The following is a 27,410-nucleotide window of genomic DNA, read 5'->3' as shown; positions in this document are numbered from 1 at the left end:
TGTTCATAAATATCATTACAAATATATGGCTGAGGTCTTAAAAGCTGAAAGTGGGTTTGGTGCCTCGGGACCCTTGAGAGGGGAGACGGGTTGAGATTCCACCAGTTTTGCCAATAATTCAGTCAGAACCCTTCCACACTGTGTACTGGGTGTCAGGGTTGTGGCAGGCCAGGAGTGCTCGTCACAATATGTCAATATAATCTATTGGGCTACCAGGAGATTTTGTGGGTGGAGCCTAAGGAGGGCGGGGTTTGGGCAGGGGAGGGACTTCTGTGGGGCATAATACCATAGGGTCTGCCTTCCAAAGTGGCCATTTTCCCCAGGTGACCTGATAATGGGTGCCTGGAGATCACTTTAATCCCAGGAGATCTCCAGCTTCCACCTGGAGGCTGGCAACCCCAGTGGCCCAAAAATTGCTTCCGTCCCTTACTTCGTACTGCGTTTTCACTGCCTAATAGCCTTAGCTTTCACCAAAGAGCAGAGCTGAGCAAATAATTCATGAGTAACGCATTTAACGTCTTTAGCCTCTTATTGTGCCATTAGGCTATCTGCAAGCAGATTATGTTTCCAATTTGGAAAAAAAAAAGGATTTAAAAATCCCCCCAACTACTGTTCATATGGTTCTTAATTGGATGACTGTGCAGACAGTTCTGATATGAATATTTGTGTGTGCCAGTTTAAAATTGGATTTGTGAGGAATTGCTTTGCCTTCAGCTATGCCTCGCGTTTTGCAGATATCTCTCTTGAAAAAGCGCTGATTCAAATATGAATGAAATGAAAGCAGAAAGAGTGCAAGGAGAGAGAGAGAGAGAAAGAAGAAGAAGAAGAAGAAGAAGAAGAAGAATGAATGAATGAATGAATGAATGAAGGGTCCTTTGCTGAGCTATTAAGGCCCACTTCCAAAATTAATCCTGTGCCCAAAGGGGAATCTGTGGCATATTCTTGCTCAGAAACAGGCTGCCAGGAAGCAGCACTTCCCATGTAGAAAGAAGAACCTATTAATTTTTCCCTCCACCGGGGAACAAGCTATTTTAAACTTCTAGGGTTTGGGAGAAGGCTGTCTGTTGGATAGATGGGCCTGTTTGTTGTAGCCAGATCCTTGTCTGCTTAAAGGTCTCCCAACTGTGTTATCTCCTTCGCAAAGAGATGATGTTGGGTCAGCCACATTTCTCAGAGCTCTCTCAGCCTCACCTCCCTCACAGGGTGCCTGTTGTGGGGAGAGGAAGAGAAGATGATTGTAAACCACTTTGAGACTCCTTCAGGTAGTAAAATAATGAGGTACAAAACAACCTAGCTCTTCTTCTTCTAAAAATATTCACAGAATAAGCCTTTCTGTGCAATGTATTTGGATAAGTGTGCATGCACATGAAAGCTTATACCTTGAAATAAACTTTCCCGGAGCCCCTGGACTAGAACTTTGTTATATATTTTCTGCCGGAATGAAGCCCATACAAATGGTAACCATATAAACTACACTTATTATTCCTGTTAGGTCCTTGAATCTGTTAAACATATTCATTACGCTGTATGCTAATTTGCGGTTCACCCTCCATCTATATGCACAGACTGGCAATTTCCATAATAAAATCAGAGTCCAGTAGCACCTTTAAGACAAAGATTTATTCAAGGCGTGAGTTTTCGAGTGCAAGCACTCTTCCTCAGACTAAGAACTGACCATCATAACAGTAGGAGTCAGTTCATAGTCTGAGGAAGAGTGCTTGCACTTGAAAGCTCATGCCTTGAATAAATCTTTGTTGGTCTTAAAGGTGCTACTGGACTCTTACTTTATTGTGCTACTTCAGACCAACACGGCTGGTCATTTCCATGTCATTGTATCTGAGGAAGTGGGCATGCACACAAAAGCTTGTACCTTGAATAAAACTTTGCTGATCTTAAAGGTGCCACTGGACTCAAGCTTTGTTCATTTCTTGGGTAAGAAAGGAGTGCAAAACCTAACCATTTCCAGGTCAACATGAAGATGGCATGGAGTTAAAGGTAAAGGTAAAGGTATCCCCTGTGCAAGCACTGGGTCATGACTGACCCTTGGGGTGACGCCCTCTAGTGTTTTCTTGGCAGACTCAATACGGGGTGGTTTGCCATTCCCTTCCCCAGTCATTAACATTTTATCCCCCAGCAAACTGGGTAATTTTACCGACCTCAGAAGGATGGAAGGCTGAGTCGACCTTGAGCCGGCTGCTGGGATCGAACTCACCGCCCCATGGGGAGAGCTTTCAGACTGCATGTCTGCTGCCTTACCACTCTGCACCACAAGAGGCATGGAGTTAAGGACCAATAAATCCAAAAGGGAAGTACCACGGGGAGATATGTGTGCAGTACAGACTCTCTAGCAAAGAGTTTAGTCCCAGGGATCCCCATGCTCTCAATACCTTCCCTGTCTACTATGTGTTTTTAGGAAGTAGGCATGGCCAGATGGAGCATCTGCCCAGCAGTGGTTCTGACTAGACATGTACGATTTGGTTTGGATAGTCTGAAAAGTACCCAAATCAATGTCCATTTGGTCACTTTTTGGACTAATCCAGTCCAACTTGACCTTCCCCTGAAGTTAAACCAGGTTTTATTAAGTACAGAGATCTTTTCAAGTACACATTAAAAAAAAGCGTAACATGCAACTGTCATCCAGGGGATTATGAATTACATTTTTATTTTATTTATTTTGATTTATAACCCTTCACTTTCACAAAGTGACTCATGGCGGGTCGCAATCTAAAATCCCTATACAAAACCCCATAAAAGTCTGAAAAATCGCTACCCCCGTTAAAACTTAATAACCCACCCCCCAGGTGGCGACTAAGCTCCCCCCCACACCTTGGCTCACAGACTCACACAACCCTGGAGACTGCCTAAGCAGACTGATGTCGCGGCTAACTCAGGGAGGGGCCCTGATCTTACACGCCCTGGCCTCACCCAAAGACCTGGCAGAAGAGCTCCCTTTTGCAGGCCCAGTAATCGTTTTAATTACTAAAGAGCCAGTGTGATGTAGTGATTATGAGCGGTGGCCTCTAATCTGCAGAACCGGGTTTGATTCCCCGCTCCTCCTCCACATGCAGCTGTCTGGGTGACCTCTCAGAACTCTCTCAGCCCCACCTACCTCACAGGGTGTCTGCTGTTGGGAGAGGAAGGCAAGGCGGTTGGAAGCCGCTTTGAGACTCCTTCGGGTAGAGAGAAGCGGGGTAGAAAAATCAACTCTTCCTCTTCTAATTGTAACATTTGTGTTATATAAATATTTACGAAACACTTTTCTGTGCTTACCCTTTCAAGCCTTATGAGCCCATATGCTAGCTACACAGCATAGATCCATACCTACAAAGGGTACCCTTTTTTAGAATGGCACACCTGTCCAGAACAACAATCACTGCTGGTCTGATGTAGTATAGTTAGAGCAGGGGTAGTCAAACTGCGCCCCTCCAGATGTCCATGGACTACAATTCCCATGAGCCCCTGCCAGCGATGCTGGCAGGGGCTCATGGGAATTGTAGTCCATGGACATTTGGAGGGCCGCAGTTTGACTACCCCTGAGTTAGAGAGTTGGCCTAGGTCAGGTTTTCTCAACCAAGGTTTTGTGACAGCCCTGGAAGGCTTTCCTGAACATGTGAGAGTTAATTAATTTTTCTATATATTTTTTACAGTTGTTAAACATTTATTGAGTGTTATGACCATATATGGTAATACTGAGCTGCCCTCCACTCCCAAAATGGCCAATGATGGGCTTGGAGGGAGTGGGGAGGGGAGGGGCCCCGCATGGGCATGTCCAAAGCTCTGCTTCCCAACCATATCCTGCATGATCGTGCCACTTCTGGGGTTTCTCAAAGCCTGAAGAATGTTTCAGGAGTTTCTCAATGGTAAAAAAACTGAGAAAATATTATCTAATTCTTGTTCTAATGTTTATAATCTAATTTTTTTTAAAAAAAACTATTTTTATATTGCAAATTCAGATATTGCAAATTTATATGCTTTTATCTCTAGGGTAATCCATCCTGACTCTCATGAGATAGGCTGAAGAACGTTTTGGGGGTTTCTCAAGAATAAAAAAAAAAAAGTTGAGACAGGCTGGCCTAGGATCTGGGGTACTCAGGTTCATATCCCACACAGACATCAAAGCTCATTGGGTGACCTTGGGCCGGTCGCATACTCTCACCCTAAACTACCTTGCAGGGTTGTTGTAAGGGTAAAATGGAGGAGAGGGGGAGGATGTGAGCTGTTTTGGGGTCCCATTGAGAAGAGAGGTGGAGTGTAAATGAATTTTTAAAAAAGTAATGCCTTTTTGATTGCCACCCTTCAATTATGGAAAGGGCTTCCTGGGGGCAGGGGGTCTAAAAGAGTTCCTCATTGCCGGCTTTTGGGAGGGTTATGAAAGATCTGACTGTGATTTTTTTTAATGCTTGCAGCAGCGGTTTAATTTTTTATAGGATCTTTTAGCAACACGATGTTAGCTTGCGAAGGAGATACAGGTTGGGAAGTACATTTTTAAAAAATGTTAGGAGAACAATTAAGGTCAGTCTTTTCGAATTACATGAAATTCAGCTCACACGGAAGTGCATTAAGCAACCATGCAAGCAATGCCTTGTGAGGCAGGAAGCTTCTCTGCAGTGTGAAAGAAGTGGGACTGTGGAAGGGACTAATTTCTTTTGAATGCAAGATCGTTCCCACTGATTTCATTCGGGCCTGGCTGTTGCAGGGCTCCTATCCTGCCTCTGCACAAAAAACTTCACATGCCCATCCTTGGAAAGATGTAAAACCTCAAATCTTGCTTCCAGCCTAAACTTTCTGATGGGTTGGTCTGTAATAGGAATGCAAGTGTCAATTCCAGTAGGACGTTGAAGGCCAAGGAGAAAAAGAGCTGGGTTCTCCAGATCAGGGCCCACCACTCTTAACCACAACACCACACTGGCTCTATGAGTCCAGCAGAACCTTAAAGACAAACAGGGTACAAGCTTCTGAGAGTCCAAGCTTTATTCCCCAGATACCTTTGTATAGAATCATAGAATTATAGAGTTGGAAGGGGCCACACGGGCCATCTAGTCCATACCCCTGCTCAACGCAGGATCAGCCCAAAGCATCCTAAAGCATCCAAGAAAAGTGTGTATCCAACCTTTGCTTGAAGACTGCCAGTGAGGGGGAGCTCACCACCTCCTTAGGCAGCCTTTGTATACTCAGATACCCTTAAATACCTAGCTATAAGAACCTAAGAACGAACATAAGAGATGCCATGTTGGATCAAGTCAATGGCCCATCTACTCCAACACTCTATGTTACGCAGGGGCCAAAACCTATGTGCCATTAGGAGGGCCACCAGTGGTGTCAGAACCTCAGAAGCCCTCCCACCATTGTTCAAGCATCAAGAACACAAAGTATCAATATTCCCAAAATAGTGTTCTCTCTAAACCTTGAGCTAAAAGCCACAGATGGACCTCTGCTCCATATTTTTATCCTATCCTTTCTTGAAGCTACCAGTTCCCGAAGCAGTGAATTCCATGTGTTATTTACTATGAATTTTATATGTTAAAATCGGACAAAGAAAACTTTGCCTCTTGAAAGTTATACTCTGGGAATCTTGTTGGTCTGTGAGTTCTACTGGAGTTCTACTGGAGTTGTATCTTGCTCAACTTAACATTTCAGCTCAGTTTAACTATCTTTCTAAAGAAAGCAATTTATTGACTCATTTTTTCTTACAAAATAAGAGAAAACCTTTTGTTTATATCATCATCATCATCATCATCATCATCATCATCATTATAGACTATCTCCCAAATTAGTGGAGCAATGGTTTCCTGTATGTGTACTATGTGAATGCCACAGGCTCATTTAAAGTGCATGCTTTTGGATATCTCAATGAACTTCTTAGTTATGCGCTACAGATGGAAGGATCTTCCACAACTTTTATTCAAGTTCTGTGTGAAGCCACAAGGTGTTCCATGAAAACTACAAGACATTTGCATTCAATTACAGTTTGCTAGTCTAGCGTTTTTTGATCATTAGTGCAATGAAATAGTCTTCAATGCTAAACACCTTTGGTCCCTTAAAATGTTTTCATAGCCATGCAGGAGGCGATTACCCCAAATCTGGACACGGAATGGCTGAAGTAATAGGAGAAGGAGAGCCAGTTTGGTATAGTGGTTAGGAGTGCGGACTTGTAATCTGGCATGCCAGGTTCGATTCTGCGCTCCCCCACATGCAACCAGCTGGGTGACCTTGGGCTCGCCACGGCACTGATAAAACTGTTCTGACCGGGCAGTGATATCAGTGCTCTCTCAGCCTCACCCACCCCACAGGGTGTCTGTTGTGGGGGGAGGAATGGGAAGGCGACTGTAAGCCGCTTTGAGCCTCCTTCGGGTATGGAAAAGCGGCTTCTTCTTCTTCTTCTAATATACAAATGAATCTATCACATGGTTAGTAGCTAACCATATGAGTCTTTCCAATGCATCTAGGTCTCTTTGCAGTAGGATATCAGTCGGGTATCTAATCATTTAAATGTTGTGGCCCATCACACCCTTGGACAGGGACCTGCTGACTGTATCTTGACCACTCCAATCCAAACAAAATATATAGGAATTGTCCAGGCTATTCCAAATTAATAATGGTTTAAACGGGATATTATTTACCTAGGAACCCGTTTTGGTTGTGATTTATTTCTGTTATGATTTTGGATGAATTACAAAAGTTTTGAGTTATTATAAAAAGAAGAAATAAAAAGATCCATTATTAATTTGGAATAGCCTGGACAATTACTATAACTTTTGTTTGGACTGGAGTTACCTAAAGGAATTGACGGTTCGTTTGGAGTGTATCTTGACCACGGTATAGTCACCTGTGGTGAGAAGACACTGGATCCATATGGAGGCAGTTTCTACATTGCTAGGATAACAGTTCAATTCCAAGAAACTTCCTTCCTTAAGTTAAGGCTAAGGTATTAGAACAATCGATGAATAGTTTCCTGTTGGGTCCCCCGTTCATGTTGCATCCCACATTCCGCCCTACCCCAATAATAATCGCACTTACGGTTTGTGACTTTGGGTGAAAGTATTTGGTTGAATTTCTCTGGAGACTCTAGAGGCTCCTCGCCCGTGACGTACTCAAAGTTAATGATAAACATCATGGCTACGCCGTCCTGGTTTTTCACTGGGATGATGTGGGTGTTGCAGATGAAGGTGGAGCCTAAAAAGAACAGGGGAAAGGTAAGTCAGATTCAGATTCAGATACCTTTACTGGCATAAGATTTGATATACTTAAAACAAAATTTAAAACAGAAACAAATTCCAGACATAGACATATGGACAACAGTAATAAGGCCTTATGCCGTATAGCCGATCTGCAGCACAGACAGATTAGTTCTCGAGATAGTTGACAGGATTTTTGCAAGGTCCACTATCTGAGAAGCCTCCTTTACACTCAGAAACATCTTCACTAGATGTTTCTCATCAATGCACAGATACTTCATTTTCCCCATAAAAACCCCCAGATAATGATGGAACATCTGAAATTTGGGGCACTTGAATAATAGGTGGCTAAGGGAATCTGGTACATTGCACCTGTGCAGACAGTTTCTCTCATTTTGATTTGAAGGAAGCGTCCTCTTGATAGGTTTGAAGGGAAGATGTTTAGGCATGCAAGGAGAAAGGCCCTTTTAAGGGAATAGTCATCTAAAACTTGCAGATATAGGGGCATTGATTTATAAGACCAGGGGATGTCCCAATGGCCTGGTGAACAGATCCTGTGGGTTGATGTGCCTATTATCTGAATATCCTGGTCTTCTAGTCTTTTAGGGATCAGCTTCAGGACTTTGCTCTCATCATAATTAATTAGAGTAGATAGATCTAATCCTAAGCAACAAAGTTTATGAAAAATTACTTCATTAAAGTCCTTAATAAAATAGGGATCTCCTAAAGTGTTAGAAAGTAGAGATAGTGGGAAAGAATGGAAGTGGATTTTTAACCAGTATTTGAATGTACAAAGCCAGGCTCTGGTTTCTAGGGTCTGTTGACCAAGCTAAGAGTATATGGGTTGCGACACAATTTGGTACATCCAACAATTGCCTTAAAAAGGTAGATTGACATTTTTCAACTTTGTTGCTGAATGCACCAATCCAAACTGGGCTTCCAAAATGCAGTTGTGGGGTTATTTTAGCTGCTTAGATTTTCATTGTGGCCGAGAAATTCCTATAACCCTTCTGGTGGAAAATTTTTGCCAGTAAAGCCAGTTGTCTCTTAGAGCAGGGTAGTCAACCTGTGGTCCTCCAGATGTTCATGGACTACAATTCCCACGAGCCCCTGCCAGCAGGGGCTCATGGGAATTGTAGTCCATGAACATCTGGAGGACCACAGGTTGACTACCCCTGCCTTAGAGGATTTGACAACCTTCTCTATATGGTAAGTCCACTTATTGTTATAGCTAAATTCATACCAAGATATTTGAAGTGATATACTTGCTCGATTTGATCGCCTCTCACCTTTCACTGGTATTTATGTCTACCTTTGGCAAAGACTAAGATCTTAGTTTTCTCAAAATTAATTGTGAGATGGTTTTCGGTACAGTAATGTATAAAAGTTCTAAGATATCTTGTTAGGCCTATTTGGGTTCTTGAAAGGATGATTGTATCATCCGTGTACAGTAACAGAGGTGTAGACCTATTATCTACCGAGGGGGGGGGTGACCATTGGTTCTCCCAAAAAGAGCAGGGAGATCGCTAAGAAAAAGATTAAATAAATGAGGAGCAAGAATGCATCCCTGCTTCACTCCCATATCAATGGGTATTTTATCAGTTAGATTCCCCTCTTTTGAGTACTTTACTTGGCAGAAATTATTACAATGTAGTTATTTTAATAAAAGTAATAGGTGGTCCTCGATGTTTAAATCCGCCAATTTCTGCTACAGTTTTTCTCTCGGGATCAAATCAAAGGCTGACTTAAACAATTTCCCTATCTTGGGACTTAAGTATTTCTCGATTAGACTGGCTAAGACAGCGCAATGGTCAAGTGTGGTGCTGCCTTTCCTAAATCCTATTTGTTCTGGCCCTAGTATGTTATTGTCGTGGATCCAATTAGAAAGAATGTTGGCTAGGTATTTTGCATACAGCTTGTTTATAACAGATAGTAGACTAATAGGGCGGTAGTTACCTGGCAGATTGATGTTACCCTTTTTAAAAATGGGCAAGATAATAGAGCTTAGCCAAGCTTCGGGGATATGACCAGTAGCATTAAAAAAAAAATGAATAAACATTTCTGGAGGGATTCCATCTGGGCCTGGCGATTTACAGGATATCAGATTACTGATATCACTTGGATGAACCTTTATCCAATGAGGCAAAGGGGACTGTACTCTGCTGGGACTAGTTGACTCCACTGGAGTTGGACCTGAAAGCAGCTTAGAGAAATGGACTACCCAGGAATGTGCTGCAATATGAAGTATGTGACTGTTGTTTGTATTATTTAGGGCATTGGTGACTACCTTCCCAAAAATCCAGTTGTTAGGCGATTTTAAAGCTTTGTTTAAGTCTTCCCAATCCTTTTTGTAAAAGATTGTTTTTTTGGATCTGACCAGTATCTCATATTCTTTTTTGGTTTTGATGTAGCAATCTTGGTCCATTTGGTGACTGGATTTTAAGAAAGTTTTGAAAAGATTACGTAATTCTTTCTTTTTAGCTAGACAATCCTTAATCAAACCAGGTGGTTATTTTGGTTATAACCTTCACAGGGTTAGCTAAGGAATAAAGAGATTCCATTAATTCATCATAGGTATATAAGGCAGATTGAATAGACTCTGCAGAGATAAGGCTTTCTCTAAAGGCAATTAATTTTGGAGACTCTAGGAGTTCTTCCACGAGAGGAGCAGTTGATGTTGTCCAGTTAATCTTCCTAAATAATAGGGCGGTGTCAGGTGAAGGGTCGTTAACAAGGAGAGGTTCTATAATTTCAATCTGAATTGAAAGAGATAGTGGCATGTGATCGCTTTCAGTGCGACATTTGATGGCAAAGTCCTTGACAAGATTGACTAACTCTGAAGACATGCAACAATAATCAATAACACTGTTTCCCCTAGCAGATATATATGTGAATTTGTTAGTGTTTGGGTAGCTTCTTGAGCCATTAAGTATTTTTAGCTCTAACTCATTACACAATTTGGAAAAATACTTAAAAGCAATGTTAGATTTAGCATCAATAAAGATCTTTTCTTGGGCGCATGTAGAGTGGAGATTTAAAATACAACTAGTTATCCCTATTCTGGCGTTGAAATCACCCATTAGAATTATTTTGGCCTTGAGATGTTCTGATTTTAGGGAAGTAATATAGTTAGTTACCTTTCCCCAGTTTAACAATCCAGATTCCATCTCTGATAGAGGTGGAATGTAAATATTAACTAAAACTAGCTTTGGCTTTGCTAGAAAGACTGCATTAGCTGGAGGAGGACATGAGTCAATTAGCATAGCCCTAGATCTAATATTTGATTTCACCAGGATGCAAAGTCCCATTGGATTTCTACCTTTCTTGTTGGGAGGTAACGCCTTTAGGTTGAAATTTGGTAACCCTGAAGCTGAATTTCTGTAATGGCCCATGTTTCTTGAAGGGACTTTAATCTTTAACCGCTTCTAGTGGAGCGGATAAAATAATTTGTTAAGGGCACCAAAGGTGGGCCCTGTCAGTGATGAGGAAGGGTGCCCATAGGGACCAATTGCGAGCCGCGCACAGCCTCGCCAGACTGACTAATCGGGAGGTACGACAGAAAGTCCCTCAGTTGAATCCAACTCCAATAGTAGCTTCTGGGGTGAGCTGGTCACTTTAAATGTATCAAAGCAATAGTAATTGTACATAGGCTTCACACTCCCCTGCTGAAGCCAGTAGCCAGAATAGCAAGAGCAAGCTGGCTTTCAAAAACCAAAAAACCCACACAATTGTAGGGAAAAACAAAAAGAAAAAGGGAGGCCAAGAAAGAACCCTAAAAAACCAAACAACGACGACTCCTTCAAGTTCAGCTGCAGAGAATCAGCAACACAGCATCTCAACAAATCAGGTAAAACTGTGAAGTTTGTTGTCTGTAAAACCTCTGGACACGAAGCACAAAAATTAGGTCCTGTAATCAACAGTGGCAGCTAGCCAAAAACGTGATAAGAGGGTTGTTGGCAAGCAAGGCTAAAACAAAGATAATACAGCTACATAGCAAATCTTATCTGGGAGTGTTGGTTAGACGCTCTCACTCCGCCGCCATCTTGGGCCAGCAAGCCAAAATGATCGAAAGGTAAGTCAGTCTGTCTGTGAAGCCATTGTTATTTACTTCCACTGGATCCTCTAGTATTCATTCTATAAATTATTCACGGGAAAGGAGGAAATCCTGTGGATGTTTTTTTTTTTTTGTTTCAAAGGCTTGTGTTTTCCTGAATTCCAGGATCTCTTTTATCTTTTTCATACTGCTTTTTTTAGTAATATTTTTATTCAGTAGAAATGCTTTGAACGCATGTGTGGCATCACACTGGGAAGGTATTCAGCAGCAACCCACCACCTGCAATTTACCCTGTCATCAATGATTCTCAGTCTGAAGAAAGCTCCATTATTCTCTTAAATGTCACCCGTTTGGAACTCAGATTTTTGGCTGGATTTGCAATGCCAAAAGTTTTTGAAAATAGAAAGCTATCTGCATTCTTCCCATTTCCTGTGTACATCTGTGCATTCTTCTAGTCCTACCCAGTGTTGAATTATAAAAAAAATAATAATTTAACAGTAATATCATGGCTCTCTCAGCCTCACCTCCCTCACAGGGTGTCTGTTGAGGGGAGAGGAAAGGGAAGCCAATTGGAAGCCACTTTGAGACTCCTAGTACAGAAAAGTGGGGTGTAATAAAACCCTCTTCATCTTAGGTGAAGTGGTATTTTAGAATGGATTTGAGGAAAGGCACTGCCCGGAGACATCCATACATGCACATTATAGGACCTTTCCTTCTCTTGCTTCAGGCTGCTGTGCAAGGCATGAAAGTCTCAGCACCATGGACAGATCACAGTGGAGGTTAGCCGGAAGATCACCAGCAGCAGGGAGCGTGGTGTTGCTCCGAGACCTATTTTGAAGCTCAATGACTCAGGGAAAGGAATGATTCATGCTTTGCCTTTCTGTAGAGTCCAACAAGAAAACTCAGTCTGTAATACCTTTTCTCAGGACCATCCGGAAGGAAGCAAAGCAATGTTCAAACTTTTGAGTTCTCCAGAAGTTTTCCTTGGGATAAATGCTACCACATGGTGGTTGGGACAGATGGCTCAGACCATGTTTTCAAAGCCCATTTCTCACCAGCATCTCTCTGCTCAAGACTGGTAGACAAGCAGATATGCTTTGGTGCCAAATTGTACCCTAGTTCCTCTGAGCAAGAAAAAACTAGCAAGTTCTCTCTCTCTCTCTCTCCACTGAAACTAATACCAGGTTAGAAGTCACACCAAAACCAGCAGAAGAGATTCAAACACAGCAAAGAAAAATGCAGGGGAGAAAAAGTCTGTATGGAGAACGCTTTTAGAATAGGATTTTGGAAATGTCGAAAAGGAGACTAAAGATCTTCCACTGTGGAAAATTTAGAAACAGAACGGGAATACCAAGTTTAAAAATTGGAGTGCTGCAGTGAGAGGGAGAGAAAATATTTGTGTGAGGTTTTCTGTGATTGCTGAAGGCTCACTTTGAGAAGGAAGCAGCTTATTCAATAAATGTGCAATAGAAAGGTTCAGAAAAAAATGAAAAAGGTACAGAATGAGACAATCACAATGAGTAGGGGGTTGGGACCCCTTCCCTATGGAGAAAGGCTGAAGAGCAGTGGTTCTCAATCTGGGAGTCGGGACCCCTTTGGGGTTCAAATGACCCTTTCACTGGAGTTGCTGCAGGGTGAGCAGCTTGGCTGGGGGGGGCAGTGCCACTGTTGCTGTTCCTCCTGCAGGCGCCTGCGCTCAGCTGCCAGCTGCTCCAGAAGTGCCTCCAGCACAGCGCAGTCTCCCGCCAGGCGCTCCAGGTGGTGGCGCAGCTTGGCAGGACAAGAGGCAGAATTTGAACTGAGAACCCCCAGAAAAACCCCAATTTATATACAATCATGAACAATGGATCTTCACGCCATGGGTCAGTTTCGGTTTAATTTCTGTGAAAGAACACTTGCATAGTGTCATGGTTGGGGGTCACCACAACATGAGGAACTGTATTAAAGGGTCGCGGCATTAGGAAGGTTGAGAACCACTGCTGAAGAAGCTGGTACTTTTGAGTTAGGAAGCAGTCAGCTAAGAGGGCACATGATAGAGGTTTATAAAATTATGCAGGGTGTGGAGAGAGATGACAAAGAGAACTTTTGCTCCCTCTCCCCAAATGCTAGAACTCAAGGGCGTCCAATGAAGCTCATGGGCAGTCACAGGGTCAGGACAGAAAAGAGAGGGATTAAAATGTGGCATTCGCTGCCAACGGATACAGTTATGGCCACAGGAATAAACAGCTTTAAAAGGGGATTACAGACAGATTCATTCTTTGTGGTTCAGTTCAAGGGATATTCATTACACTGTTCACCAAGTACGGTAATAACTAAGCATATTGTATGACATCTCTTACATTGGTAAGGTAGACCAATGCATCACTACACAGAGAAGTATCCAAAAAGCCAAAGTCACTGACCAATGTGTGGTTGCCTCTGACAACCAGCCATTAGGGTGTTTTAGTGCTGGGCAGTGTCTCTTGTCCCCTCTGTTATGCAGCTTGATTTGATTGAAAAACTGGAAATGGATAGCAGTATAGCACACTGCCTAGTGTTCTGGTGGAAGGCCCATGGATCAAGTGTTGACATCCTAGGAGCCGCACTATAGATACTGTTGAATTTAAACAGTAGGGTGAAGTCATTCTACCTTGAAAGGCTTCTGCTTCATCTGTAGCTCAATAATGAAAGCCTTTGATCTCTTGCCCTCAAGCATCTTATGTCTCCCACTTGTGACTTAGGAATGAAAGTCTTCGAGGTTCATTCACATCCCATGAAACTATGTGGTCGGGCAGGCCTGGGTGACCTGGCATAGCTCCATATACAACCATAACAGTCACATAATGTGTTACCAGGAAAAGAAAATATGCCATCAGGGAGCAAGTCCTGGGCAAACTAATCAGATGTCACTTTGTTCATGTCAATTGCCTTTTGGGGGCAGACCGGTTTGTATAGAAGATTTTTCTTAAATCTCTAAACTGACTATTTATTTATTTATTTATTTATAAACTTATATTCCCTGCTCCCCCACATGCAGCCAGCTGGGTGACCTTGGGCTCACCACAGCCCTGATAAATCTGTTCTGACTGAGCAGTGATATCAGGGCTCTTTCAGTCTCACCCACCTCACAGGGTGTCTGTTGTGGGAAGAGGAAAGGGAAGGTGATTTGAGACTCCTCTGGTAGAGAAAAGCGGCATTTAAGAACCAACTCTTCCTCTTCTAAAAAAAAATTGCTCAACAGTAATTGTGCAGATGCTAAACTGAAGTAAAAGCATATGGACAAATTCCATGGCAAGATCTTAATTTATAGTAATGTGATGAATAAGTTAATTCTGCCACATTATTCCATGTTCAGACTTTGAAATTTCATAAAAGGATATTAAGCTCCAATTTGTTATAAGCAAGGGCTTCTCTTAAGTACTAAATTACCATCCATGGTACTCAATTTTTTTTTTTAAGGGCACAGCTATTTCACATAATAGATTGGCTCACTGGTTATATCAGACAGATGCTTGGTTTTTAAGAGAAACAAACAAGCCAAGTGGTGCAGCTTCAAGGAGCACAGTCGATCGCCTGAAATTCTGAAAAGACTGGCACGGCGTTCCAATTCTTATAAGAAGGTGAGGAAGTGAGGAAGACGGTGGCATAAGTGACAACAGCTACTGATGAGATTTTAGGTGCTGGAATTTATCATGACCTATAAGGTACATTTTGTCACACTACTGTGCCTGGCCAAACAGGTTATATGGGTTTAGCATGCTAAAAGCCTACAGGACCTGTTTGACGATATGCTCTCATTCTCAGGCGCATGTGCAATGCCGTTCTCAATAGATGCTAATTATCTGCTGCAAAGGACAAGAGACCTGTGAAACAAGCTGCAGAACATGGCCGTGATCCATCTGACGGCAGGACCAGGCATACTGGTAATGGTTTGTCCCCTTGCTGCTGGAATGCGAAGGAAGAGTGATGTGCCAAAACCACAATCTATTTTTCAACAGAGACACATTCCAGACCAGGATAGCCCAGACAAGCCCAGTCCCCTTCCATTTCCGAAGCTAAGGAGGGCCAACCCTGGCTAGTATTTGGATGGAAGAGCTCCAAGAATTTGGGTGGTAGTTCCTCCAAGGGAAACTAGGGGTCATGACCCGGAGGCAGGCAATGGCAAACCACCTCCAAATGTCCTTTGTCTGGCTTCCAGACAAGCCTCAGGTCTCCTGGCTGCACTACACATATGCCATACGATAAACAAACAAATAAACAACCCCTATCTTATATTAAGTCTTATATTCCTCTGGCCCAAAAAGAGGATTCCACAAATGCAAAAGACTCATGCAGCAGCAAAAGGCTCCTGGTACAAAATGAATGTGCCACTATTAGCTTTGGAATTCTCAATCCTCACTCCCACCACCATTAGCTGAACAGAGTAGCAGTGTAAGAAAGCCTAGCTTTGGCTCAGCAGTATGTATTTATTTCTATATTTATACTTCACTTTTCTGCATCATGAAGTGTGCTTCTCTTTCCCCAGTTTATCCTCACAATGACAATTCTGTCAGGTGAATGAGGGAGTCAAGGTTCCCCACTGAGCTTCCATGGCAGAGTGAGGGTTTGGATTTGGGTCTCCCAGATTCAGGTCCAGCACTCTAACACTGCTTCTCAGGGTACAATTCAAACAGCCTTGCGTTGCTTCAAAGACTTATTGTGAACTATGCATTCATAGGCCAGGGTACACAGCATATGATCCATGAAATGCTACATTCAGCCGGCATCTTGAATGCATCTGACAAATGGTACAATCCTATGCAGTGTTACTCCATTCTAGAGATGCCAGCCTCCAGGTGGGACCAGGGCATCTCCTGGATTTGCACCCCATCTACAGTTTAAAGAGATTAGTTCCCCTGGAGAAAATGCATGTTTTGGAAGGCGGACTCTATGGCACTGGATCCCACTGAGGTCCCTGGTCCTCCCCAGCCTCTATCTCCATATCTCCAGGAGGTTCCTTAGGGCAGTGGTCCCCAACCCCTGGGCCGGAGACCGGTCCGTGGATCAGTCGGTACCGGGCTGTGGCTCCTCCTCGTCCTCCCCAGCTGCTGCCTCGGGGGCTGCCCTGCCACTCTGCTGCCAGTTCACCTTTGGTGCTCTCCAGCAGCCGCCATGGCTGGGGCTCCCCCTCGGCATGGCACTGCGCTGCTGCTGGCAGCGCCCCCCAGAGGGCGGCGGGAAGTCAGGGGCGCCGGTGGGAAAGCAAGTGGAGCAGGGGCTCAGGCGACGGTGGCGTCTGTTGGCAAAAGACTACCCCCCCCCCGGGCCTCAGTAAAATTGACAAGCGTTGACCGGTCCCTGGTAATAAAAAGGTTGGGGACCACTGCCCCAGGGGACTTGGGAACCTTACTGAAGTCATGGGGTTTAGACTGGAATAACCCTGCATAGGACTGCACTGAAAGTGGATCCTGGCTCACAAAACCTTTTGCCAAACTACAAGGGTTACTCTTTAAGCCGTTGCCAATAGTCCTTGCTCTTTTTAGATAGTTCTTCAAGTTCAGCATATACTATGAGGCGTCCAAGAACTAGGGGCTTTTCGCACGCCTTCAAAATCGCACAATGGTTGCCAATTGAAAACGCTATTGATTTGCTGTTATGCACAACGTCGTTGACAATCTGCCACACACCTGAAACCGATCCGCAAAAAGCGCTTCGTTGTAGCGCTTTCAGGGAAATCCCCAAAAGTGGATTCACCCTCCGGAAAGCGATACACTCCTGCAACCAATCTGCAACACTAGCGAAAAAGACCTGTGCGTTAACATTGTTGCGGTTTCTACAAAGTCCCTCCCCCTGGCTCTCTCCTCTGATCTTCCGGCGAAGCGATCGCCATTTTTTTTTTCTCCGAGCGAGCGGGGATAAACGCACCAGCGAGCCTCTTTCTGTTTAGAGGCTTCCCTGGCTTCAGTCCCTCCCCTTCAGTCACTAAGCACAAACACAGAGAAGCCCGTTTGCTGATGTATTTTCCCTTTATTTTTTACACTTTTTTCGGCCGAAAATCGAGCCCGTGAGAGGGGGGGGGTTTCACTAGGAGGGAGTGTGGCAACGATGAAACGACAGCTCAAACACACCAGGCAGCTGGATGGGTCTCTCCGTTGCAACGAATCAACACAGATTCGTTGCAATGGGTGTGTGTGTTTTTTTTTAAACTTTCTTAAAGGGAAAGGGGCTGTTTGGGAGCATGCTAACGGCCACCCATTGGCTGCTTGACGTCCAGGGGCGGGACGAGCTTGGCAATAGCGCTTCCTGGCTAGCGATTTTTGCCGAGACCGGAAGCCTGTGAGAAAGGCTACAAAACGCAACTGGATTCCACTACAAAGGCAGGTATGCATAACGACGAATTCCACTATTTTAAATGGCGATTTTTCATTCAGCAACCAATTTGCTACAAAGATCCCGGTGCGGAAAGCCCCCTACTATTGGTCAATGGACCTGACATTTAACTAGATGCCTAACTGAGCATTTGGAGAAACGACATGAGATCATGCTGCTGCCCCAACTTGCCATGCAAAACAAAAAGGGAACAAAAAACTCAACCTGAGAACACAAGTCAGGAACCTGAAAGTTGAACAAATACACTATTTTGGGAGCACTCATGAGGATGCACACACAGGATTGCACTTTGGTCTTCGATAGAGTCGTGGTTTTTGACTATTTTGATACTTTATTATGAGCTCTTCATCAGGAATCCCAATATATTACTGGGAGCTTCACATTTTGGGATTCTTATCCCACCAACCAGGTCTTACTGTAATATCCTATGTGTGCATATATTATAATTTATTTGACCACTGATTTGGGTCGAAGCGCATTTGGTCCATGCGCCACCGCTGAGAATGTACATGCAATTTTGCACAGATTCTGCCGTTTGCATTTTAATGTTGTTTTTAATCTTCTTCGTTTGCGCCAAACAATACATATCTGCGTTCTAATTTTAATATTTTTTTTGTCCAACGTGCCATGCGCCAGCTGCACTTTACAAAGTCCCGAGATTGCTTCTGGACGGCTAGCAGGAAGCATTAGTGCCAATAGTAATCTGATTGCAGCAAGCATCGAGAGAGAGACAATTTGGCTACAAGATTCCCACAGATGTATCTGCAAGACAATTATCTTGCCAGAACCACTGAAGGCTGATTCTAATGGAGATGATCAGCTATGCAGTCCTCAAGACTAAAGGAATTAATAGACCTCCTTAAGACTGGCTCTCCTCTTGACGCCAGAGCGGAATGGAGTTTAAATTTATTTCCACCGGAGAGAGAAATCAGCTCTGCCCTCCTCTCCCATGGATCCAAATCCAACCCTGTGATATTTCGGAGCCGGGTGTGAAAGCCGAGGGGCCTTGTCTTTTGCATGCTGTCGCTGCGGTTTCAGTCCATTTACTAAAACAGTTAAGCTGTGTCACTTGCCACGGTTTCCATGGGAACAAACGGGATGACTTTAGTAAACAGAAAATAAGCAATTTAAGGCTGCTCCGTCAGGAATAAAAATAGAAACGCTCCAGGCCGTGCGCTGAAAGAAAGGAACAGAAAAAGAAAAACTCCTAAACTGGTTAAGCGGGAAGTTGGGAGAGAGGCTAGACGTAACCATTATGTTTTCAGTTAATTAACCAAAATGCATACTGACGGGAAATGCTTCCAAAGTGACAGTTCCATTTGCATCAGAAAAGGATGTGGGACCCCACCATGAGAACCCCATGATGCATGCATTTCGCAGTCCATCAGAACGGTGCATTTTGCTGGTGTGCTGAAACCTTCCTCCGATCACAAAGATGTATGCATTCAAGCTTTATGAGGAACTCAAACGAAACCACTGCTAGGGCCACTTATTTTGGGCTCAGCACCGTGGTGGTCAACTCTGTTGTCAGACGGAACCTGGAGATTCCATCTCCACCTTGGGATTCATAAACAACTGCAGTTTCTCATGCCTGGGCATAACAGTTGGCATCCCCCATTAGCTATGTGGGGTTGTATTTCTTGCAGCGTTTTGCCCAGTGGTTAGAATGTTAGTAGGACTAAGGGTGATGTGGCTTTAAATTGTCACTCAGGGCCAAACTACATATTACCCCTGACCTTTTGCAGACAGATGCAAGCCCAGGAAACTAATGTTTCTTTCCATGTGTGCCAGGGCTCTGATTCAGCTCAGAAACATGACACGGAGGGAAGGGGAAGCTTCATCAAGCATCCCCAATGGTGACTGTGGGTACCATTGTACCATGGCACCTTTTCTGGTGCCCATCAAGTGTTTGTGGAAGTTGACAAAATCTCTCAAGCCTGGTAGGGCTTTTGCCCAGCAGAGATTCTGACTGACTATTGAATATTTGATTGGCTATGCAGATTTTTAAAAAATCATTTTGTGTCTGGCTCTGCCTCCGGTGGTAGCCATTTTGTGGCAGCCATTTTGTTGTAGCACCAACCATGCCATTTCAGAATTCTAAATGTGCCTGCAGACTCAAAAAGGTTGGGGGCTCTTGGGCTTCAGTCGTTCTTCCACCATTTTCAATCAAGCTGAAATATCCATGGGGGGGGGGGCATATGGGATACACACTTTTCTTGAATGCTTTAGGATGCTCTGGGCTGATCCTACGTTGAGCATGGCCTATGTGGCCCCTTCCAACTCTAAGATTCTATCATTCTACCTGCAGAGGGAACCCACATGCATTAAGTCAGTGGTCCCCAACCTTTTTATCACCAGGGACCATTCACCGGGGACCACTCAACGCCTTTTACTGAGGCCCGATGGGGAGGGGGTAGTTTACTCCTCTACTCTCAACCACTGCCCTAACGCTCTCTGATCGCTATGGTAATGTTTAAACATCCCTTCAAAATAAGATACATACACGCCACAATAATGAACATAAGGAACATTTTATTTTCATGGAAGTTTTAACTCATGACAATGACCAATCAATGGGAACCCTGAGCTTGTTTCTCTGCAACAAGATAGTCCCATCTGGGAGTGATGGGAGACAATGACACCCGAAGTGTGTTGTAAAGGGCCGGGGGGGATGAAGTAAAGGGCTGGGGGGGGGGAAGGTGTCCTTCGGGGCCCACCTCCAATTAGTCAAAGGACCACATGTGGTCTGCGGCCCACAGGTTGGGGATCGCTACATTAAGTCACAGGTGGCACAGGGAATGTTCTCTCTGGCCCTTTGCCGTGAAGATCAGTTGAGCAGAAATCCCAAAGTGGTATTCTTCAAAGCAATCTCCATTTAATTGAGCGTGGCCGGCCAACATTTTCAAATTTCCTCAAATTGCACCAACTCAAATTTAGTGGCAACATGGTCACAGTTAAATTTGTGACCCGTAATCCCATTTCAAAAAGAAGGGTCTCCTGAAACCTCTTAACCCATTAGCGGCTCCGCCAGACATGAAAGAAATCCATGTCCGCAGCTTCACACTTAATTACATTTAAATCTACCGGCGCGGTGCATTTTCGCTTCATCCAAGAGATCTGTCAGGATATGATTGAAGAGGAAATAGAACAGCACCAGTCCACATGAGATGCAGAAAGGTGTTGCAGCCAATTAAAACAGCAAGATCAATTTGGAAAGAAAGCAAAGTCAGATCCTGGGCTGTTGATCTCTGGCCAGAGCTGCAACATTTTAGGTTGCCAACATTTTTATAGCCAACGATGGAAGGCCTTCCAAAAGCCTTACTCTCTGGAATTTCATTTATTTGGAGGTGAAAGACAAACCAACCCCTCAATTATTAATAATCATTATCAGGAGCAAATACTGCAGCGCTCTAGAAGGAGCAGGGAAAACACGCAAGCCATTGTTAAATATTTGCTCCTTGTTTAGTTTATCCTTGCTGCAAAAGGCAGGGTGCCAGCAACACAAAAACTTGCTAAGTCGACTTTTGCAAAGATGCACAAAAGGGCTTGGCGTTCTTGAAAAGAAAAGGAATCGTGAGACGGGAGAGAATTTGGAAATCCCTCTCTCTAAAATCTCCCCCCTTGTTGATTTGTCTAGACCAGCGTTTTTCAATCTTTTCACTGTGGAGGAATCCCTGAAATATTTTTGAGGCTCTGAGGAGCCAGAAGTGATGTCAGTTGGCCACACCTCTCTGCCATGCCTGAAAAAGACCAAAAGGAGGGTGGGGAAGAAAAAGGAAGTGGCACAGTAACCATGCGAGAACGCCACCGTCAGGTCAATGGAAGTGGCCAATTCCTTACTTTTATGGCAATGCCAGGACTAGGCAAGATATAGGGGAAAGGCCAGAGAGCCCCTGGGGAGTCTCAGGGAACCCCTGGTCTAAACTCTCCGAGTCTTGAGCATGCTCATTTCTTCTCTTACCCCTTTCACTGACCTCTAGTTGCTCTCCTGGAACATATTTGTTTCTCATCAGGCCAGATTTAGGTCTAATCTGCTTTTGTGGGATTCTTTATAATGTACTTCTGTACACCTGGGGCGCTGCCTGAATAGGGAGACACTCTACCTGTGGGTGAGCCAGTTTTTACCCTCCACACAAGGGCCACCAGGCTGACAGCTGGACACAGTGACAGACTGCATGGCTGCAAAGCTTCATGGGTGGAGGGAATAACATGGATACCTCACTCCACCTCTCAAAAAATCTTCCTAAAGCTCACAAAGGTTTGAGCAGGTTGACTTCTTCATCCTCCCCACATCCCACCCCCTACAGAGCATTTTCGCTCATTAGGCCACTGCTGGGGTCATCGGGTTAACTTACAAAGTCATCTCTTTCTGCATATTTGGGAAATCTCCTGAGTAGGCTGAGACCTTTGCCCTCCTCTGTGGGAGGTGGACTTTTCTGCTTTTCGCCAGTCAGCCACAAGGGGCTTAGCCAGTTTACTATTAGATACAGTGATGTGTACACAGTCTAATAGGTCAGCTCTCTCCAGCATGATTCAACACTGTCAATATCAAATTTTACTGTAGAGAACATACCCATCCCTATAAGCTGCTTCCCTGGGGAAATGAAGTGCACATTTCATTTCTTGCTTTGTTGGGCTTTCATAGCCAGAACCACGCTGATCCGGAAGATGAGAAGTGTAGAAAGCAGCTATGAAAACTGAGGAGCACGAAATTCTTTGGGCTAAGTTTGGTAATACCTTCCCAGTCAGTTGAGATTTCCTATTAGCCTAGGCACGTCTTTTCTCACACAGTTTACTCTGCCTCTCCTCCAAAGAGCTCAGAGTAGATTCTTCCCTCCACCATGTTATAACAAACCTGTGAGTTGGATCCAGATTCATTTTTTCCACTTGTGGAACAGAACTTTCCCCCCTCCCCCTCCCTCTGGAGTCCATGGATCTCCACATCGTGGTGCTCTTTGGGGATGGAAGACCTGAAGAACAACATGAGGGAAACCTGCAGCAGGAAGGGGAGACTGGTGGAAATTGCCAATCTAGTCAGGCTCCAGCCCTGAAAAACTGAGAGTGGCAGCCCTAAGGTCATCTGGTAGACTTCATGGCTAAATGAGGATCTGAACTCAAGGTATCCTAGTTCTAGTCTGACTTGTGGTTTTTTGGTCATTTCCTACTAATAACCTCCCCAGAAAAAAGGCTGTAAATCGTTAATAGCCTGACAGTTTATACATTTCAAATGATTTCTTATGCTTCTTTAAAAAAATCATTCAAATAATCTTGTTTTGCTTTCCAGTCCTCTCCGGTATTCCAGTCTGATGTCATCAGTAGCTTTCATTAATATATTTCCACTTTTACTATCAAGGTTGTTGATTAATATTGATTAAAATTGTTCCCAGGATTGAAGTCATGAAACCTCCCTAACAACTTCAGTCTTGCTTTCTCTCTATCCTTCGGTAAATTGCTGTGTTCTTTCCTGAACGAACTCCCTACCAACCTATTAAACTTTCTTCATTAATGTGTCTCTCTTCTCCAACTCTGTAATTTCCCAGAAGGCACTGTGACAGGTGCTTTATTGAAATACCAAGTTATCCTGGAGATCTTCTTGAGAAAAGATATCACATTGGTCTGTAAACTGACTCAGAATTCTAACAAAATCTCTCAAGGTCTAGCAATTCAGAAAAGACAATGAACCATTTCAGTTTGAAGGCCAAGATGGCCCATTTTGTGCCTCAGGGATCTTCAGAGCTAACTGACCTTCTGACATTCACAAACAGCAGCAATCCTAATAACATTATCCTGTAAGCAAGCATTGTGGAACAAAATGTAGTTCATTTCTGAGTAGGTCCACTTAGAGCTGCTCCCACATAACATTCAAAATCAAAACGGTTGTAAAGTCAAGAGAGTTAGCTATGGCAGATCTAGCAGCACCTATCAAGTGTTTAAGATAACCTGATGATTGTTCATACATTCAACTCAAATATTAAACAAAGCAAAAGCTGAGCAGCCAGCTGTTGAGATACCAAGGGATGTGTGTCCATGACTGTTGTCCTATTAATATTGGAGGAAACAAAACGTCCCAAAGGAAACTGTTGCCTTCAAGCCAAGGTTGTTAAGAGAGGCAGGGGCTACAGCATTTTGTAGAAGAAAACACATTGTGCCTCTATACTATAGAGTCAAACCACTGCTGTATCCTGGTCATCAACAGTGGTTCTCCATGGTCTGAGGTAGAGGTCTTCTGCATCACATAGCACCTAACTCCTTTAACTGGAGATGTCAGAGACTGAACTCCGGACTTCCTGCTTGCCGAGCAGATGCACAGCTGCTGTTGTACAGCCCGATGCAGAGCCAAGCTGGGAATGGTACCAGCATACCTCTTCCGATTAAACAATGTCTGCTAAAACAAATGCAGGATCAAGAAGATGGTTGCCACCCAAGTGTGGTGGCATTTGTCCACAGGCTTCCACGCATCCCCATTTTCCCAGAGGCCCTGCGAGACTTCAGAAAAGCCGATTCTGTGGGCCAGAACAAAAATGCTGTGAGATATGGGGCTTGTAGTGAGGAGGAAGAATTGGGCAAAACAGTCCCTCTGTTTTTCCCAGAGGAATTTCTACTGGTGACAAACACAGGGAATCAGGAATGTTTTGCCAGTTTCTCCTTCCTTACTGTAATCCTTGGTATTCTGTCTCCTGTGCCACAGAAAGCAGTTGAGGGAAGGAGAAAGGGAAGCAGGTCTATGTCTACGAGTACCTTTTGCTTGTGGTTGATAGGCTTCAACCCTGTATCTTTAACACTTATTCCCCCAGATGTATGCAAATCAAATATTTTGGTCAGTGTACTCCATAAGTAATTAGAAGAAGAAGAGTTGATTCTTATATGCTGCCTTTCCCTACCCAAAGGAGACTCAAAGCGGCTTACAGTCGCCTTCCCTTTCATCTCCCCATGACAGACACCCTGTGGGGTGGGTGAGGCTGAGAGAGCCCTGATATCACTGCCCAGTCAGAACAGTTTTATCAGTGCTGTGGCGAGCCCAGGGTCACCCAGCTGGCTGCATGTGGGGGAGCGCAGAATCAAACCTGGCATGCCAGATTAGAAGTCCGCACTCCTAACCACTACACCAAACTGGCTCTCAACATTTTCTCAACATTAGCAACATTTTCTTGGGAAGACTGACCAAATACACTCCAGTTTGTAGCAGACACATGTGGGCATGTGTGCCAGGGGAAAGTCCCTTTGAATACACATGTTGGTTTAGACAGCTGTTTTTTTCACTGAAAGGTGACTTTCTACTCATGTGCATGGAAATGAATTGTGAGAAGGGGCCACAGTGTGATGGCCTCTGCTATGGTCTCAGCAAGCTATACCACTGACAAAATAATGACGAAATGCCTATCACTTGACCAGTATCGAAACACAACAACAATTAAATTTTATTTGGACATTTTAAATTGTGGATGAACAGCAGTGTGTGCAGAGATAGCGCGGCCAAATGACATGAGAAAATGGGGGAAGGGAGGATGCTGTTGTGAAGGGAAGTCAGCTCTTAGCCTCTTAACCACACCCAGCCCTTCCCAAGTCCTGCCAGCCAATAGAACCGGAACACTGGAACACTTATGGGTCAGGCACACTGCTGGGCTGAGGAATGGTATTTTTGCATTGGTTTGTGCCGCAAACAAATGGGAGTCAACTTTCCTTTTTTTTTATGCCTCAAGCTATCGAAAGCTGCTCTCTCAGCTTATACATAATGGCAAGGTCCCTGGATTTACAAAGCCAAGGTTTGATAACTAAATTTTTAATTTACGATATGACCTTATAGTGTGTAATAGCTTGTTGTGAAATTTTTATTCTCTGCTCTTTTCCTGGCTACAATAAAGGGGGAGTGTTGTTTCCTCTTAGGGAATCATTCAGGCATGTCAAACCTTGCAGCGGCAGCAGCTCCATGGATGAAAGAGTCTAACACAATTTAGTCAGAATTTACATGAGTGTTTCAATGGATCCCCCCCCCCTCTCTCTCTCTCTCTCTCTAAACCAGGGGTAGCAAATGCTGGCAGGGGCTTCTGGGAATTGTAGTCCATGGACATCTGGAGGGCCGCAGTTTGACTACCCCTGATCTAAACCAACAGATTTTAACCTGCCACATATCTCTAATCGTTATCTATACTGAAATTCTAGCACAACACATCCCGAAAAGTCTTTGAAAAGTGGGTCAAACGTGGAAGACTGTATCATAATCTGGGGCATTAGAAGAAGAAGAAGAAGACGAGCTGTTTTTTTTTTATACCCCACTTTTCTCTACCCAAATGAGTCCCAAAGCAGCTTAAAAACACCTTTCCCTTCCTCTCCCCACAACAGACACTCTGTGAGGTAGGTGAGGCTGAGAGAGCTCTGACAGGACTGCTCCGTGAGAACAGCACTATCAGGGCTCTGACAAGCCCAAGATCACCCAGATGGTTGCATGTGGAGGAGCGGGAAATCAAACCCGGCTTGCCAGATTAAGAGTCTGCTGCTCTTAACTCCTACCCCAAGACAGCTTCAACACATTCAACTCCAGTTTAAAATGGAGCTTGCGTTGGGTTCACCCAGCCAGCAAAAATAATCAAGGGACTCCACCTGCAGCATCACCCATGGACGGTGTTGCTTCCATTAGAAAACCATTATGGCTCGTGCCACAATTCTCACTGGACGACGCTGGGCAAATCACTCTCTCTTTCAACTAAATGGGCAGTCCTATGGGAAGTTACTCCAGTCTAAGCTAATTAACTTCAACTGACTTAGACCGAGGTAATTCTTCATAGGATTATTGCACAGGGTTGTTTTAAGGACGAGGCTGTGGGTTGGACCCTGCCAGGATTTTCACTCAGTCTAGTTCAATTCCCCTTCCTTTAATGGTTCCAGTCCCACATGGCTTTTGCCAGCACACGTCCCATGAACCCAACTAGGGGTGCCAAGTCCTTTCTAGCAATCAGCAGGGGATAGGGGAGGGAACTTACCAAGAGAACAAAGAAGAACCAGGCCATGTTGCCAGCATTGCAAAGGAAGTGACACCATCAAGCTGCAATGACACTATGACACTCTAGTATTTCGGCAAAAAATCTATGGTAAAAATAGCTTTGACCACAGAGTTTTCCTCTGTGCCTTCATGCCAGTGATGTTGCTCAAACATCACTAGCATGATGGCATCACTTCCTGTAGAACACTGGCAACCCTAACCCCAGTACAATTTTTTGTTGGACTCTTTTCCTCCATTTTTCATCAGCAGAAAAGCTGAGGGGATCCAACGCTATATTACATATGTCACTCTGAGCTCCTTGGACAAAGGGAGGGAAAAATGTAACAGATTTCTAGTATGAAATTTTACAGAGATCCACATTTGTAAAACTAAGCCTAGCATTCCTGTTCTTGATTACAAAGAGAACCCTTTTTGCCTCAACAAACAAATCTACCAATTTCACAAATCATTCAAGCACTTGGAGCGAACACATGACAATATATCCATCCAACGTGCAATCTCAATTAAGGTGCACCACCCTGAAAGAAAGGAATGAGGACCAAAATGATTCCGTCTGCCTGCCCATCTTGGATTTCAAAATCCTGTTTATCTTTCTAGGGCAATGATCCATGCAAACAGTTGAATCGGAGTACCCAGACTCAAACAATGGGATAGAGTAGGTTGAAACAAATGCACTAGCTGAACGAAAATGGAGAGTTGCTTGCTCGTCTCCTGTCATAGAAGCTTCGGCATAAAACACATATCCAAACATTTCTTCTCAGATCAGCAATGGCTTTCCCCAACGGCCCTGTGATCGGGAGGCAAGCAGGACTTCCAAGAATCCCCGTTGCATGTT

General features: G+C 44.0%; 1 protein-coding gene across 7 annotated transcripts in view; it reads right to left on the bottom strand.

Moving 5' to 3' along the window:
• KCNH7 (potassium voltage-gated channel subfamily H member 7) overlaps positions 1–27,410 on the bottom strand; it is a 372,812-nt gene that overhangs the window by 138,390 nt on the left and 207,012 nt on the right. For all 7 annotated transcript variants that reach the window (XR_013228058.1, XM_077319889.1, XM_077319890.1 and 4 more), the window contains exon 3: positions 7,018–7,173. Coding sequence is in view for 6 of the 7 variants with exons in the window: in XM_077319889.1 (XP_077176004.1) it covers positions 7,018–7,173 (156 nt within the window). In the remaining variant the exon portion in view is untranslated. The remainder of the gene's footprint in view (positions 1–7,017; positions 7,174–27,410) is intronic.

The sequence above is a fragment of the Paroedura picta genome, chromosome 2 (assembly GCF_049243985.1).
Source record: "Paroedura picta isolate Pp20150507F chromosome 2, Ppicta_v3.0, whole genome shotgun sequence".
Classification (NCBI taxonomy): domain Eukaryota; kingdom Metazoa; phylum Chordata; class Lepidosauria; order Squamata; family Gekkonidae; genus Paroedura; species Paroedura picta.
Note: the sequence above shows the minus strand (reverse complement) of the source record. Positions and strands in the feature narration are given on the sequence as shown.